At 36.5% G+C, this 17525-nt stretch overlaps 1 protein-coding gene across 1 annotated transcript in view; it reads left to right on the top strand.

Annotated features, from left to right (window-relative positions):
• The window catches only part of GPR158 (G protein-coupled receptor 158), a 432232-nt gene extending 415121 nt beyond the window's left edge, over positions 1–17111 (top strand). The window contains exons 8-11 of the mRNA XM_023223258.3: positions 3806–3944; positions 9348–9453; positions 11527–11673; positions 12658–17111. Coding sequence (XP_023079026.1) covers positions 3806–3944; positions 9348–9453; positions 11527–11673; positions 12658–14154 — 1889 coding nt within the window. The 3' untranslated portion in view covers positions 14155–17111. The remainder of the gene's footprint in view (positions 1–3805; positions 3945–9347; positions 9454–11526; positions 11674–12657) is intronic.
• Positions 17112–17525: the final 414 nt, after the last annotated feature.

The raw sequence follows: 17525 nt of genomic DNA, 5'->3' as shown, positions 1-17525 counted from the left end.
GACTACTGGGTACATAACGAAATGAAGGCAGAAATAAAGATGTTCTTTGAAACCAATGAGAACAAAGATACAACATACCAGAATCTCTGGGACACATTTAAAACAGTGTGTAGAGGGAAATTTATAGCACTAAATGCCCACAAGAGAAAGCAGGAAAGATCTAAAATTGACACCCTAACATCACAATTAAAAGAACTAGAGAAGCAAGAGCAAAAAAACATATTCAAAAGCTAGCAGAAGGCAGGACATAACTAAGATCAGAGCAGAACTGAACGAGATAGAGACACAAAAAACCCTTCAAAAAAAATCAATGAATCCAGTTGTTGGTTTTTTGAAAAGATCAACAAAATTGATAGACCACTAGCAAGGCTAATAAAGAAGAAAATAGAGAAGAATCAAATAGATTTAATAAAAAATGATAAAGGGGATATCACCACTGACCCCACAGAAATACAAACTACCATCAGAGAATATTATAAACACCTCTACGCAAATAAACTAGAAAATCTAGAAGAAATGGATAAATTCCTGGACACGTATACCTTGAGAGCCAAATCATGAGTGAACTCCCATTCACAACGGGAAATAGAGAATAAAATATCTAGGAATCCAACTTACAAGGGATGTGAAGAACCTCTTCAAGGAGAACTACAAACCACTGCTCAATGAAATAAAAGAGGACACAAACAAATAGAAGAACATTCCATGCTCATGGATAGGTAGAATCAATATCGTGAAAATGGCCATACTGCCCAAGGTAATTTACAGATTCAATGCCATCCCTATCAAGCTACCAATGACTTTCTTCACAGAATTGGAAAAAATTACTTTAAAGTTCATATGGAAACAAAAAAGAGCCCACATTGCCAAAACAATCCTAAGCAAAAAGAACAAAGCTGGAGGCATCATGCTACCTGACTTCAAAGTATACTACAAGGCTACTGTAACCAAAACAGCATGGTACTGGTACGAAAACAGAGATATAGACCAATGGAACAGAACAGAGCCCTCGGAAGTAATGCCACACATCTGCAACCATCTGATCTTTGATGAACCTGATAAAAACAAGAAATGGGGAAAGGATTCCCTATTTAATAAATGGTCCTGGCAAAACTGGCTAGCCGTATGTGGAAAGCTGAAGTTGGATCTCTTCCTTACTCCTTATACAAAAATTAATTCAAGATGGACTAGAGATTTAAATGTTAGACCTAAAACCATAAAAACCCTAGAAGAAAACCTAGGCAATACCATTCAGGACATAGGCATAGGCAAGGACTTCATGTCTAAAACACCAAAAACAATGGCAACAAAAGCCAGAATTGACAAATGGAATCTAATTAAACTAAAGAGCTTCTTCACAGTGAAAGAAACTACCATCAGAGTGAACAGGCAAGCTACGGAATGGGAGAAAATTTTTGCAATCTACTCATCTGACAAAGGGCTAATATCCAGAATCTACAAAGAACTCAAACCAATTTACAAGAAAAAAACAACTCCATCAAAAAGTGGGCAAAGGATATGAACAGACACTTCTCAAAAAAAGACGTTTATGCAACCAACAGACACATGAAAAACTGCTCATCATCACTGGCCATCAGAGAAATGCAAAACAAAACCACAATGAGATTACCATCTCACATCAGTTAGAATGGCAATCATTAAAAAGTCAAGAAACAACAGGTGCCAGAGAGGATGTGGAGAAATAGGAACACTTTTACACTGTTGGTGGGACTGTAAACTAGTTCAGCCATTGTAGTGGAAGACGGTGTGGTGAATCCTCAAGGATCTAGAACTAGAAATGCCATTTGACCCAGCCATCCCATTACTGGGTATATACCCAAAGGCTTATAAGTCATGCTGCTATAAAGACACATGCACACGTGTGTTTATTGTGGCACTATTCACAATAGCAAAGACTTGGAACCATCCCAAATGTCCATCAGTGATAGACTGGATTAAGAAAATGTGGCACATATACACCATGGAATACTATGCAACCATAGAAAAGGATGAGTTCATGTCCTTTTGAGGGACATGGATGAAGCTGGAAACCATCATTCTCAGCAGACTATCACAAGAACAGAAAACCAAACACCGCATATTCTCACTCATAGGTGGGAATTGAACAATGAGAACACTTGGACACAGGAAGGGGCACATCACACACCGGGGCCTGTCGTGGGGTGGGGGTATTTGGGGGGGCATAGCATTAGGAGATACACCTAATGTAAATGACAAGTTAATGGGTGCAGCACACCAACATGGCACATGTATACATATGTAACAAACCTGCGCATTGTGCACATGTACCCTAGAACTTAAAGTATAATAATAAAAAATGTCTTTACCTTAAAGAAATAAAAATAAAAAAAAATAAAAGGAGCATTCAAAAAGTTAAAAAGAAAATCTCAGAGTTACCTGATTCCCTTTTCTCGATCCAATAAAACTTGGCTGGAAACATTCATAGTATGGCCAAAGTCCACCATGCTGAATAAGACAGACCTACACTAGATCTCATGGAGACTTCAGAGTGACATTAATTTTTTTCTTTGTCTTCTGGCTACATCAGAGTTTTAGAATAGCTCCTGAGACATTTGTTTATTTAAGAGATTTTGAATAATTAAGGCCCTACATACTGTTTAAATGCTGATTGAAATATACTGAAACTTTGACAAGGATGATCCATGTTTTGAGTGGATTTCAATGTTTCTGTTGACAAAGTTCTATCTAGATAATGCATTTGATGAAATGTTTTCTCCAAATTAGAACTTTCTTATTAATTAGACATTATCTTCCAGAAAGTTCATACCACTAAGACAGATAAAATGGGTTGTATAGATTATCACTCAAAATGAGATGAAATAGCAATATTTAGTTTGGGAAAAGTGTCAAATGAAACGTTTAATAATAAAAACCATTTATTTAACAATTACTACACGTCAGAAACTATGTTAAGTGCTTTATATGCATTATTTGATTTAATTAGCACATAATCACATGAAATACATACTTTTATTATCCTCATTTTCCAGATGAAGAAATTGACCAGAGAGGTTAAGTAAATTGTCTAAGATGGTGCCAAGTTATTTAAGGATAGAGCCAGAGTTAGGATTATGTCTAACGTGGTGCCGAAGTCCTCATTCTTAGCTGCTACACTGTGCTCATCTCTTCTGACTTCAGTGATCAAACAAGGCGATTGTGAATTTTCCTAAACCTTTCCACACTCAACCCACAGAAGACATGATTTCTGTCATGTGTGACAAAACAAGGTTTTATTTATAAAATATGCCACTGAATGTTTAGCAACCTGTGTTCTCACATAGCTGGCAATGGTATCTTTACTTATTGTACTGGGCTTAGTGCAGTTAGAACTTAAATTTCTAGAAGCTGCATATAAACATGTTCTAAAATTTTGTTGCTGTTGCCTTAGTAACTTTATTGTGACCTGAGTATTCCACGAGCATCCTAAACTTAGGTTGGGGATATGGAAATCTATTTTATAATGGTTTTAGGAAAAAGCAAGGTATTAGCAAAAAATTAGAAGATTCTGAATGCTATTACAACAAAGTGTACATTTAAATGAAATGCAATAACAATGAAGTGTACCCTTGAAAAATATTCCATAAACTGAATGAAATTTTAAAATATATGGCATTTGTAGTTGTATGTGAATAAGACTTTCTAATCCATCTATTTCTAAAAAACTTACATTTAATAATAGACAAAATGCATGCTAAAGAATTATAATTTTATTTTTTCTTCACCTATAAAACTGATGAAAATGGTTTGTTTGTTATTTTCACAGCTGAATTTTTATTCCTCTTGTGGGGTGTTTATCTCTGCTATGCAGTGCGGACAGTCCCATCGGCATTCCATGAGCCCCGCTATATGGCTGTTGCAGTTCACAATGAGCTCATCATCTCTGCTATATTCCATACAATTAGGCAAGTGATCTGTAGAGCTAGTAAATAGCTTTTATTTTTCTGATATGTTGCAGTTTAAATAGCAAAATTAGATAAGATGCATAATAGAAAGACTTAGGAAAGATAGCATTTTATAAGTTGACTAATTTGTTTTATAGATATGGAAAATGAATAGTTTGTTTTTAAAGCTGTTGTTAGTTCCTTCTGCTGTGTTGTTTATTGTCTTCTATTTTGAAGGTTAACTCAATGTTACTGTACTATCTTAAGCCACTCATGGAAATGTAATGGAGTATTGTTTATAATATGTAGCACTTTTCATTATGAAGATATAATGCCGTATGTGCATACATTGTAAAGCAGATACAGTTAACTCATCTATGTTTTCATTCGTGTTTAATGGGCTGGTTTATATTTTCAAAATCTCAGTATTCATATAGACAACTTATATGTATGAATTCTGTGGACTTCAATCTGATGACTAGATTATCATGTGCAATGGGCTTTGTCACTATCACACACTCTAGTAATGGACTTCTGGGATAAGAATGTATTGCTTGGACCTCTATTTTGTGATCATCCCAGGTTTCTCTTTAGCAGATGAGAACAGAGGAGGAAGACAGTGGCTTATCATGAAGTGAACAAAATGAAACATATATGACTTAACTTCTGAAAATGTGTCCCTGATTCATATTTGAAAATGAAATGAAACTCTCAGGGCAGAACTGTAAGAAGGAATTCTGTCATTTAAAAAGCAACAAAAAGATGTCATTCAATTGCTTGACAGATATGGAAAGTCAGGACACACTTCAGAAAATTAGAAATGTTGAATATTTGTCTCTGGACTCAGTGGAAAGAAGGATCCCCTTTCTTTGGTTTCTGTTCCATTTTTGGCCTTCAGACTCTCCTGGAGATCAGTGAGAATGGAAGAGAGGGTGGGAGGAGGAGGCTGTGGGCCTGGGGGAGTTTTGTAGGATGCCTATCCTCTCTGACTTTAGTCAACAATCAGAAGATGCGGTCTTGCATCATTAGAAAGAGACATGGCCAGACAGCAGTGGGCCACAGTTACTGCCTACACTTTTAAAACTCTTAAATAAGAAAAGGAGGTATCTATGGTCTGACAACACTGGAGACTCCATCAAGAGGCCAGGAATCTAGAGAACCGGCCTCTTTGCTTTGTCTTGCCCTCTCTCTCAAGAGAGAGGAGAAAGAAAGACGTTAGAAGAGGAAGGAAAGACAACAATGGAAATATAAGATTGTAAATAAGCAAAGTAAGAAATGGTTTTTCAGCTACTCAGACTGGAGTTTCAGGACCTAAAAGAGGATGCCCTTAGTCGACAGTATCTTGAGTGCCATAGAACGTCTCCTCCTGATGCCAGAGCTCGATCAGCCTTGCCATTTTCCCCAGACTTTCTTCCAAGAAAAGCTAATTTTTTGTTTATTTGCAGAGTATTTCATGATACAACAAACATGCTTTTCTGCAACCAGTTACAAGTTAAATGTTAACAAATCAACTAAAGTTAACAAATCAACTAAAGAGTTATAAACCAGTAAGGCAGCTTCTCAGAGATGAATTTAAATGTCTTCTATGGTCAAAGTGTGCTTATGTAGTACAGAAGGTTGTCCACCAGCCTTTTAATAAACTGCTGGATTTTTTTAGAAAGAAATTGTCCAAGTACTTAAATCTGTTTACAGGTTTAATATCTAAATATCCTTTTATTCCTTAAAGCTGACTCTGTTCAGTTCTCATCATTAAATTTCTTTTCTCAATAGATGTCAAACTCTAAACTGACCCAGGTTCTTTCAGGAGTAGGCATGGTAAACTATCCTTAAATGAATCTTTTAAAAGTTTAGGCTGAGCACAGTGGTTCACGCCTGTAATCCCAGCACTTTGGGAGGCCGAGGTGGATGGATCACAAGGTCAGGAAATCAAGACCATCCTGGCTAACATGGTGAAACCCTGTCTCTACTAAAAATCAAAAAATTAGCCAGGCATGGTGGCGGGCACCGGTGGTCTCAGCTACTTGGGAGGCTGAGGCAGGAGAATGGCGTGAACCCAGGAGGCGGAGGTTGTGGTGAGTCGAGATTGTGCCACTGCACTCCAGCATGAGTGACAGAGCAAGACTCCGTCTCAAAACAAAAAACAAAAACAAAAACAAAGCAAAACAAAAAAAGATGTTTGTTAAAGAAAAATCGTAAAACGATAAAGAAAAAAGTAAACTCCTCAATCACACTACCCAAAGATAATCACTGTTGACATCTTAGTATATCACTTTTAGATGTTTATGTGTGTTTGTAGATTTATGATACATTGCACTTTATAGTCTCCCTTTCAGTGTCACAATGTAAGTTAGCATGCTGAGAAGTCCTGCTGCAAGAAAACCTATTTAACTAGCATTTTGCAAACTTAATTGACTATGGAATCCCCCTAAACCTCACTTGATATTTGATAACAGCATCCCCACTTCAGAAAATACCGTTTTACTACTGATTCAAGGTGACAGGAAGTACACATTAAATACTAATTGAAAACAGCTTTACTACTTTGCTTTAAATCTTTCCTACAGAGCCTTAAGCAACCCATTGGCCCAGCCGGAATAATCATATGAACATGAGTTTGGTTCTTACAGACACATGCTCTGATTGAATGCTCCATGTTGAACCTAGTAAATTTGGTGTTGAGTAGACATGACGTACTTGCAAGATCATTTTCTTCCAGACAACTGTGTGGACCCTTGTTACTTTTGAAAAGTGAGAACTTCCATTGGTAGCAGTATGACACACAGAGGCTAACTAGCTTGATAGGCTTTGATTTTTTAGCAAGCTTAAATAAACCTGAAGAAGCCCTGTGTTTTAAGTTCTAAACTTGACCTACTATATCTTTCTGCCTAGACTAGATTGGATCAGACTGTGATATATTGACTTTAAAGAATCATAGCATATATTAGCTACTCTCAGAAATTTAATTTATATGTCTCTAAAGGATGAAGGAATGGAATTATAGTTTAACACAGTAAATCTGCATAACACTGATTTTGCGGGAATTGATAGGGAAAAAGTAGCAGGCAATAATAAATCAAGTATGTACAATGTCTTATTTACATATGGACTGAATTTGTGTATGTGATGGCTCAAATATTTTTAAAGTCCAAGAATAAGCAGCAATAACATAATAATTTAAATCAGCTATATCCATCTTGGTAATTTTTTCTTGAATGGAATAATATAAGACTTCTAACATTGAAAAATATATTCTCTATCAATATAGCATGTGTTCTTTCTTATATGCTTAAAATATAAAATTGTTTGTGTATATATATGTATATACACATATATAAGTTAAAAACTATGACCACACATTATATGTGGATTTACCTTCATTCATACCAAATTGTCAAATTGCACAAAAATAGACTAATAGCAAAGAATTAAGTCTAAAAGGATAAATAACGCAGAGGCACTTTACCTAGCCTGTTATAATCCCTTATTATTTTTAGTGCTAAGCATAAAGCAAACCTGTGAGAAAGTACAAGACTTTTAAAAGTGTGTTTATTTTTAACCTCAATTTTCAAATATTTTATGCTCCTGGCTTTTAGACCTATTTTTTAAAAGATGAAATACTCTTGAAAAAATAAAACTTTAAAATTACCGCAAAACCCAGTTTTTCTCAAAATATTTCTAGTCGGAATTACAACCTTAAAAACATGGCAGTAATTTAAAACTGATTAATTTGGGAGTGATGTCTGTATATTTAACAGTTGGTGGTTTTCTGAAGGTTCACTATTTTAAATTATGTGCAAGCATTTGTCCTTCTAGATATTGTCATGCTAGCTTAAAGGGTATTTGGTTTGCATTTAAGATGAAATTCTCAGTACATGAGGATCCTTTTATGAATTTGTCTCCTTTAATGTAACTTTCTGCTCCAATACTAGAATGACCCCCAACAGACTGTATTTGCATTATTTTTCCAGAGTGTTATATCCCTTATATGCCTCAGTGACTATTACTTATTACTGAGTATAATGATCGTATTTCAATGCTTTAAAAAAACAAAAAAAACCTGACCCAGGAAAACAGACTATGTCAAAAGTCTTTTCAGAAACTTTTGTCAAAACTAGTTCCAGTTTTGCAGTCATATTCAAGGTATGTGTAAGGTCACACTTTTCTCACAAAGAAGTTAGAGAAGATGGTTAGCCAGAAAGCCCTATCCCTATTTAATGAAATGTGAGCTATTGTGATGAGTGCCCTATACTTTATGTATGTTACAAGCCTATTTGGTTTACATCTCTAGACACAAGGGAAAACAGTTCTCCATTTTGGGTAACTCCTGAGCTTCCATTTTAGCTTGATACTTAAGGGAGCAGCATGGAGGTGAAAATGAGAAAGAAATTCTCTTGATGACAATTTTAAACATTAATGATAATTTACTTAGTAAATTTGTCATTAATATGGTAGAATGAAGATATAAAAGTTAGTTTCTTCCTATTTTAGCCATTAATATATGTTTGTTTTGTGATTATAATATGGGCATTGTCTTAGGATGTTAACTTTGCAAATTTGATGATGTAAAACAAAATTGTAATTCTCTGACTTCAAGTGGCAAAATGTCATATTTTGCCTTCATGGGTAAAGAATGGATAAGACCTTTATAAAAGCAACCCCTGGTTTCTGCGTAAGGATGAATCCTTAAAACATGAACTGTGTACATACACCTATTAATTTATGAAAATATTCCCAAATTACTAGAGTAGACCTTAGTACTGAATTTCTCACCATTTTTCCTGCAGAGGCATACTGGAACACAACTTTATAAATTTCTCAATAAGATAAGATTTTTAAATACTGCATTTTAAATTTTAGACAGTTTGATAATTTGGAACAATTTATTTTAAAGGGTACATTTTACAAATCATTAGCATGTTTCATTAAGTGGTTTTATCCATTAATTGTTTTATCATTTGAATCGTTGGATTAGTCACAAAGATAATTGTCCACCTTTTTTCTTAATTATAACTCTTTTAAACATTGATGTTTTGTAGGCAAATTATGAGTTCTAAGAATATTAGAACTCATAATGCTGCAAATTTGTATTATAAGTTTGTAGCCTACTCCTCTTTTGAATTTACATATATTTCCACTTTGATTTTTGGAGGCCACCTTACATACAAAATAATCATCTTAGGAATTATGCTGCCTTTCTTACTGTTGTTAATCTAAAATCATAAATAATAAAGGGTTCATATCTTATGCATCAAATTAAGCTTAGACTTTATTCTTCTGAGATGAAAATATATGCCATAGAAACAGTAATACAATTTCCTTTTTCTTTTTTTAATACAATGAGGAAAAAAGAGTTTCCAAGTAATCCTAGTGTTTTAAGTAGAATCTTAATCTTGGATTGTTAAACTCAATGACTTCTCATTTCAGATTTGTTCTTGCCTCAAGACTTCAGTCTGATTGGATGTTGATGCTGTATTTTGCACATACTCATTTGACTGTGACAGTCACCATCGGGTTGCTTTTGATTCCAAAGGTATTCTTCTGATATTACTTTTTTTTTTTTTTTTTTGCAAAACTTATTTTAAATGAACATGGATTTGTTTATCATTTAGGCAAAGGGAGGTATGGAAATTTGCTTAACATTTAAAACAGTTTTAAAGCTCCCTCCTCAGGAAACTGGCTGGCTGTTTTCAAATTTTGGAAACTTCTTACATTTTTAAATGCCTTTGTTTGTACAAAAACCCATCATCTGTTTCAGTCTTTTTCCAAATATATTGATGTCTGTTTTAATTATTATGGGCTCATTCTAGCTGTAACATCAAGATCATTTTTAAAAAGAACTCTTCTAAGAATCCTCTTGTTTGGATTCATATCCAGAGAAATCTTGTGTTTGAAACATTCATATAAATTTTTATGTATATGGAAATAAATTATTATATATAGAGGAATCTCCTTAATGATAGACACTGACAGACTTATCCAGGCAGCACCATGAAATGAGGAAAAATGAGCCAGGACTCAGAATGCAGGGATTCTAGACTCATGGCTCTCCCAGAAACTGGCTGTGTGTTATGACAGTAGCCAGGACTTTTGATTCTTTTTTTTATGATGTAATAGTAAGGCTTCCTGGAATAAAATAAAATGATATTGGAGGTTTTTTTCTGTGGGGGGAATGTATTATACAAATTATAGCATTGTTATTATTTTCCTCTTTTATACATAAACACAATAGTAGAACACTGTGTATCTTTTCAGTGCCACAAAATACAGTGTTAGCACAACTGAAACCAGAATTGTGATTTCTCGTCTTTCACTCCAGGCTTTTCCTCAACTCTCTCAGTTAACCAGAGCATTGACATTCAGCCTGATTGAAAAGGCTAAACCATTGTAAACAGAACAAGATACCTATACTTGAATTACATCAACTAGACACAAGCATTTGTATAGATTATCTTAACTATTTTAATACTTTGCATAATACGATTATACTTTTTTTAGATGGATGGAGGTATACTGAGATTATTTAATAAATTGTTACTGAGTTCCAAAGAGGAATGAAAACATCTGTTCATACAAAACACCTGTACATGTATGTTCATAGCAGTGTTATTCATAATACACAAAAAGTGGAAACAACCCAAATGTTTACCGACTGATAAATGTATAAACAACATGTGGTATATATCCATATGATGGAATATTATTTGTCAGTAAAAAGGAATGAAGTTCTGGCACGTGTTACAACAATAAGAAGTACAAAAGCCAAACACAAAATGCCACACATTGCATGATTCCATTTATGTGAAATGTCCAGAATGGGCAGATCTATAGAAACAGAAAGTAGATTAGTGTTTGTCACAGGCTGGGGGAAGGATGAGCAGAAGTGATTGCTTAATGGATTCAAGGTTTCTTTTTGAGATGAATATTCCAAAACTATTCTGGAATTAAATAATGGTGATGGTTGCACAACCTCATGAATGTAACAACAAGAACTGACATGTACACTTTAAAGTTATAATTTTTGTAGTATGTATGTGAATTCTATCTCAATAAAAAGAATGTTAAAATATTATAGAGGGGCATTGCTAGGCATTGTTATATATCCTTAGAATAAGAGAAATGAACAGATGAAAACCCGTATTCTCACGGTACTTATATTCTGGAGAAGGGGAGAGGGGGAGGGGGAGACAAATAAGGTAAGTATTTAAAACAGTATTTTAGATAGAGATAAGTGCCAACAAAAAATAATAAAGCAGGAAATGGACAATATATGACAAATGACATTATTTCTTAAACCCATAATTGTCTCCAAGACTTTGAAAACAAGAAAAAACAATTTCATTTTTATAAATAACCTCCAGGTGGTGTAACCAGTGGCATACGATATTTTGGAGGGCAGGAAATCTATGACACTCATAAAGTGGCCTTTAGTTCATGGCATCTGTGGGTCTCACAAACAAGTGTAGAAGAGTAAAGATTCAGTTTACCAGGGAGGTTGGAGCAGGAGGATGGCTTCAGCCCAGGAGTTTGAGACTGCTGCATATATATATATGCAGTGCCTTACAGTGAGCTAGGTTCTACAGCTCATACTGAATTTCTGTTTCAGTTTTCACATTCAAGCAATAACCCACGAGATGATATTGCTACAGAAGCATATGAGGATGAGCTAGACATGGGCCGATCTGGATCCTACCTGAACAGCAGTATCAATTCAGCCTGGAGTGAGCACAGCTTGGATCCAGAGGACATTCGGGTAATGCCAGTACTCTATCTTTCTTCCTATTTCAAATTAGCCTTATTTATACAGGCAGGCATGTGTGGGTTGGTGGCGGGGGGGTGTGTGCATGCATGTGCATTCATGTTTGTGCGTGTATGTCTCAGAAAGAGGGAATGTGTTGGGTATGAACTGAAGATGTCAAATGCAGAGTTAATCCAGTTCTGAAATATATGAACCATAGTATAAATTAGAATGCACAGGCCATTTCAACTTTTATAAGTAGCCTGGTCAACCTCAGGAGTCTTAACTGACTTATTGGTATTCATAGTGATGAACTGATTAGATATGTTCCATAATACATGTTTATGACATCTTGCTTAGGGAAAGGTAGGGTAGATCTGTGGAGCAGAGAGGAGAGCCTGGATTATTTAAAATAATCTATGACAACATATCAGCATCTGAAGGAAGCAGATGTTTTTAGCAGTCAAAGGACTGTTACTTACCCTCTAAGCTAATCTAACATCACATGTAACTTTATCAATGGCTACATGATGCTTCCAATACTACTCAGGGATATGGTTCACCTATAAACAACATGCTGTGTTTTGTTCTGGTCCAGGCTCAGTCTGGTCCACACAACTTGCATGTGCAAAGTGCTTGCTCCTTGATGCAAGGTTAGAATACATGAATTCGTGTCTTAAAGTCCACACTTTATGTGAAGCAAAACACAAAATCAGAAAATACAAATCAGAAAAGTACAAATCAGAAGGTGCTTGCTCCTTGAAGCAAGGTTAGAATACATGAGTTCGTGTCTTAAGGTCCACACTTTATGTGAAACAAAACGCAAAAGAATCAGAAAGTACAAATGAGGAGAAAATCGACAAGTACATATGTCAGAGAAAGCTGTAGAGCAGTTGCCCTAAAGAGCCCACGTTTACTGAATTCTAGTACCATGCAGTGATCTTCTATGGCTGAAACACTAAATTCTACACTTCTTTGAATTTGCTTTTGTTCTGGCAGGATGAGCTGAAAAAACTCTATGCCCAACTGGAAATATATAAAAGAAAGAAGATGATCACAAACAACCCTCACCTCCAGAAAAAGCGGTGCTCAAAGAAGGGCCTAGGTCGTTCCATCATGAGACGCATTACCGAGATCCCAGAGACAGTCAGCCGGCAGTGCTCTAAAGAGGACAAGGAGGGCACCGACCATGGCACAGCCAAAGGCACTGCCCTCATCAGGAAGAACCCCCTGGAGTCTTCAGGGAACACAGGGAAATCCAAGGAGGAGAACCTGAAAAACCGAGTCTTCTCACTCAAGAAATCCCACAGCACTTATGACCACGTGAGAGACCAAACGGAAGAGTCCAGTAGCCTACCCACAGAAAGCCAAGAGGAGGAGGTGACAGAAAATTCCACACTGGACTCCCTGTCGAGTAAGAAACTGACACAAAAACTAAAAGAAGACAGTGAGGCTGAGTCCACGGAGTCGGTGCCGTTGGTGTGCAAGTCAGCGAGCGCTCACAACCTCAGCTCGGAGAAGAAGCCTGGACACCCACGAACGTCAATGTTACAGAAGTCTCTCAGTGTCATAGCAAGTGCCAAGGAGAAGACTCTCGGATTAGCGGGGAAAACCCAAACAGCAGGCGTGGAAGAAAGTGCTAAATCCCAGAAACCTCTGCCAAAAGATAAAGAGACAAACAGAAATCACTCAAATTCTGATAACACAGAGACTAAAGATCCTACCCCCCAAAACTCAAATCCTGCGGAGGAGCCAAGAAAGCCTCAGAAATCTGGGATTATGAAACAACAAAGGGTCAACCCCACCACTGCCAATTCTGACCTGAACCCAGGCGCCACCCAGATGAAGGACAACTTTGACATTGGGGAGGTGTGTCCTTGGGAGGTTTATGACCTGACCCCTGGTCCTGTGCCTTCAGAATCAAAAGTTCAAAAGCATGTATCTATTGTGGCTTCTGAAATGGAGAAAAACCCCACTTTTTCCTTAAAGGAGAAATCTCACCACAAGCCTAAGGCAGCTGAAGTTTGTCAGCAATCCAATCAGAAGCGCACAGATAAGGCTGAAGTATGCCTTTGGGGGAGCCAAGGCCAGTCCATTTTGGAAGACGAGAAGCATTTGATTTCCAAGACTCCAGTTCTCCCAGAGAGGGCAAAAGAGAACGGAGCTCAGCCTCATGCAGCCAATGTGTGTGCTGGGCAGAGTGAAGAACTGCCCCTCAAAGCTGTAGCATCAAAAACAGAGAATGAAAATCTCAACCAAATAGGACACCAGGAAAAAAAGACATCTTCTGAGGAGAATGTGCGTGGCTCCTATAACTCAAGTAATAACTTCCAGCAACATTTAACGTCACGAGCAGAGGTGTGCCCTTGGGAATTTGAGACCCCAGCTCAACCAAATGCTGGAAGAAGTGTAGCTTTACCTGCTTCTTCTGCTCTAAGTGCAAATAAGATAGCAGGGCCTCGGAAAGAAGAGATCTGGGATACTTTTAAAGTGTAGCATCCCCAGGAAGAAGAGGAAAAGGAGGGAACCCCGGATTGGATAAAAACAGAAGATATAAGATTCAAAAATTCCCAAGAAGGATTTGTCAATCGAGGAAAACATGACAGATGGTGAGGTGAAGTCAGAAGTATGGGTAGAAGAGGACCTGGGGGGCAAGAGCAACAATGTCATAATGAAGTCAGACTTTGGTCAAGAAAGTCCTTCCCCTGGTAACACTAGGAAAATCTTTCCATTTCAGCATGTTTAAGGAAAATAGCCCACAATGTCTGCCCTGATCAATATGTACCCATGGGACTTTGAAGATCCTAGGCCAGGTAAACCAGGAGGCAGAGAAGACGTACCAGATTTGCAAAGAAGGAAAAGGTATACACGTATATAACTGAAATTCTAAGTAGCTGACCGAGAAGAACTTACTTTACCTATTTAACCTTGATAGCACTGCTAATTTAATGCATCCCAAAAATCTCTTTTATATTGATTGCTTTCATTTTCTTATAAATGTATGTTTCAGTACATCGTTGTGTCTCATATTCAGGCATTCCAGATTGTATAATTTTTGCAAATAACTTTGGTATTATGTGACACAACACATTTATGCAATCTGCAGCTACTCAATTGTTATTGCACCTTACAGAATACCTGCTATCTATCAACTTTAGTTGATTCTTGAAGTACAGTAAGCTTTCTCTGGCTTCGGAAGCCATCACTGTTACTATAAAAACTTTCAGTTTTGGCTGTGGTTTATATATTGTGACTTTAAATTTGACTATTATTTCACATCATGGTTTGTTATACTGTCTTAATCAGGGTTTTTTATACAAGTTGAGTTACTTGTTTTGCACTTCTTGTTAGGACTCAGAGCTTTATTAATATTGGAGATCAAGTGGTCCTACTTAGTCATATGTCTCAATAAGTTAAGGACAACTTATCCATTGTTTATTCAAAGTCAGAGATAGATAACACCTTCATTCCAATTAATTGTCCCTTTTAACTCTTTCAGTATTTCATACTTAGCAGCATTTCCTAAGGAAGAAGCTAAGAGTGAGAAAAATATACTGTGCATTATTATTACCTTTGGAAAGGGAAGACTCTAGGGATGACATGAGAAGTATAGCAGTACTACAGACCCAGGAAGTTTGCCTTTCAAAAAAACACAGGTAGCTCCTGATAGCACTTTCAAGGGATTATTTTTTTAAAGCGAAAAATTATGGTAGCATCAAGATCATTGTATGGATATATTTTTATTATGTGCACTGAAAATACAGTATTTTAAAATACCTTTAACTATTTATTCTCGTAAACTCTTATTCATTGCTTCAGCTAGAGGTAGAACTTGCTGGGCTCAAATCCCAAAGAGGTTTTATAACCTTATTTATTCAAAGCCTATAAGGTGGTATGGAATCTTAATTCTCCCAAGCACTGGAAAATGTCTAAGTCCTGCAAATTGCCATTGTGAGCCACTTGCTCAAAATGTAACCTGTAAGGTCTATTTGCAAGGCAAAGCAGCCCCCAAAGCATATTTTATAAAGCTTATTGCATTCCACACTGATCTCTTGGCATGGGAATCCTAAGCTGCCGACTTAGCCCTACCGATATGATCATGCAGTGAGATTCCAAAGCTCGGTCTCATTTCATTTAAAGAAGAATCACTCAGAAATAGAACTGAGACTTCCCTTTTTCTCCCTGTAAACACTGAAGTATCAACTGCTTATTTGGCCAGGACACTCCCAGCACAAATAACTATTTGTTTATGTCACAAGCAGCAAGGATGACATGCTAGGGTGATAAAAGATGGAGAAACAGAATCAGAGGGTGGATATAGGGCTGTTCTTAGTATTATTTTCAGTGGAAAGTAAAAACAGAATTCTCCATATTCATCGTCAAATTTTTCTCAGTGATTTTTCTATTCAGGAGTAAGCAAGAAGAAGCAGGTAAAGCTTCACTATTTTGCAAAGCTGTGCACAAATCTTCCTCACCCATTTGCTGGCTTTATACATTACTCAGGTTGGTGGGGTCAGTTTGAGAAGATATAGAAATTCTATTTTTGTGTCTTTACCATTTATTTCTTTTATCTCTTCCTTTTCAATGAAGGCCTATATGCTTGGTGACCTCCTTTAAGGAATCTTTGTGAATTGGGTTGGAAGTTCCTATACCCACATACTTGTTTCATTTATGTCTGAAATTTGTTAGCACTTGATTCATTTATTGAGAAATATGCGGTCAAGCATCAGTGACTTTCTATTGCACTTCAGGATTGATCCTGCTAGAGATGTGACTTAAAAAGACTTGCCAAATTATACCTTAGCGACATTTTATAGTTCATAGATTATTCTCCACCAGCATAAATCAGTGAGAGTGCCTAGAGTCTTTCTGAGAGTTTCATTGCCATTATCAACAAGAGAAGTTGAAATTTACAAGTCAGGAGGTTATTGTTCCAGACTGATAACCATAGAAAGTGAATAAACACTTTTAAGGTCGCAAACATTTGCTAGGTTGTCCTTCTCAATGCATGTGCAGGCTGCATCCTGTCCTTGTTTTTAAGCCAGGGTTTATAAATAAGTAGATTTATACCAATCTTAATAGAATTGTATATTTTATGCAAGAATTAAATGCTTTACGACATGAAGTATAACTCAACCCATTGTAAACTTTGGTGGCAATATGGATTTGAAATTCGACAGTTCTCTTGTGTTTGCTTCCTAGGTTTCTGCATGCAAGTTATGACAGGTAGGACTGAAAAAACACTGCCTTTTGACTTCTAGCATTTAGCAACTGAGAGTCGTAGAGTCAATAAAGCTGTCAGTCTCTTCACTTAATCTGTGGTTCTCTTAAAACTATTATCTGAAACCTACAGCATCCCACCATGAAATATTTGGTAAATTTATGTTGTGACGTGTTGCAGCATGTAAATAATTATAACTTCTCTGCAATAAAACATATTTATATGAAAGTGATTTGTGGGGATTTGTGTGTTCATCTATAGAAAACTGAATTTATTTAGTCTAACTTTAAAAGAAATTCCATGTATTTGTTTGGCTCTGGTATCCTTGTGCACATACATCCTCATGTTGCCGATCCGTAGGAATATGTGATTAGTCAAATGTGGCCTCAAACACACAGGTAATCATTTGGGAGGCAAGCAGACCTATTCGTGGTTTTGATGTAAGACGGCTCTTCCCAAATGGGAACTAACTCAGCTACCTTTTTTGTTTGCTTGTTTACTCCACACACAGTACCAGGAAATCGGCTAAGAAGTGATGATACAAAGATAACCCCCCCTTCAGGAACACTCAGGCTCATGACAGTATCCAGTCACTGGTATAATAATATGCAGATGAGCATAACTAAGGTCAGAGAAGTCTCACTAG

Source organism: Piliocolobus tephrosceles, chromosome 9 (genome assembly GCF_002776525.5).
Source record: "Piliocolobus tephrosceles isolate RC106 chromosome 9, ASM277652v3, whole genome shotgun sequence".
NCBI lineage: Eukaryota > Metazoa > Chordata > Mammalia > Primates > Cercopithecidae > Piliocolobus > Piliocolobus tephrosceles.
Note: the sequence above shows the minus strand (reverse complement) of the source record. Positions and strands in the feature narration are given on the sequence as shown.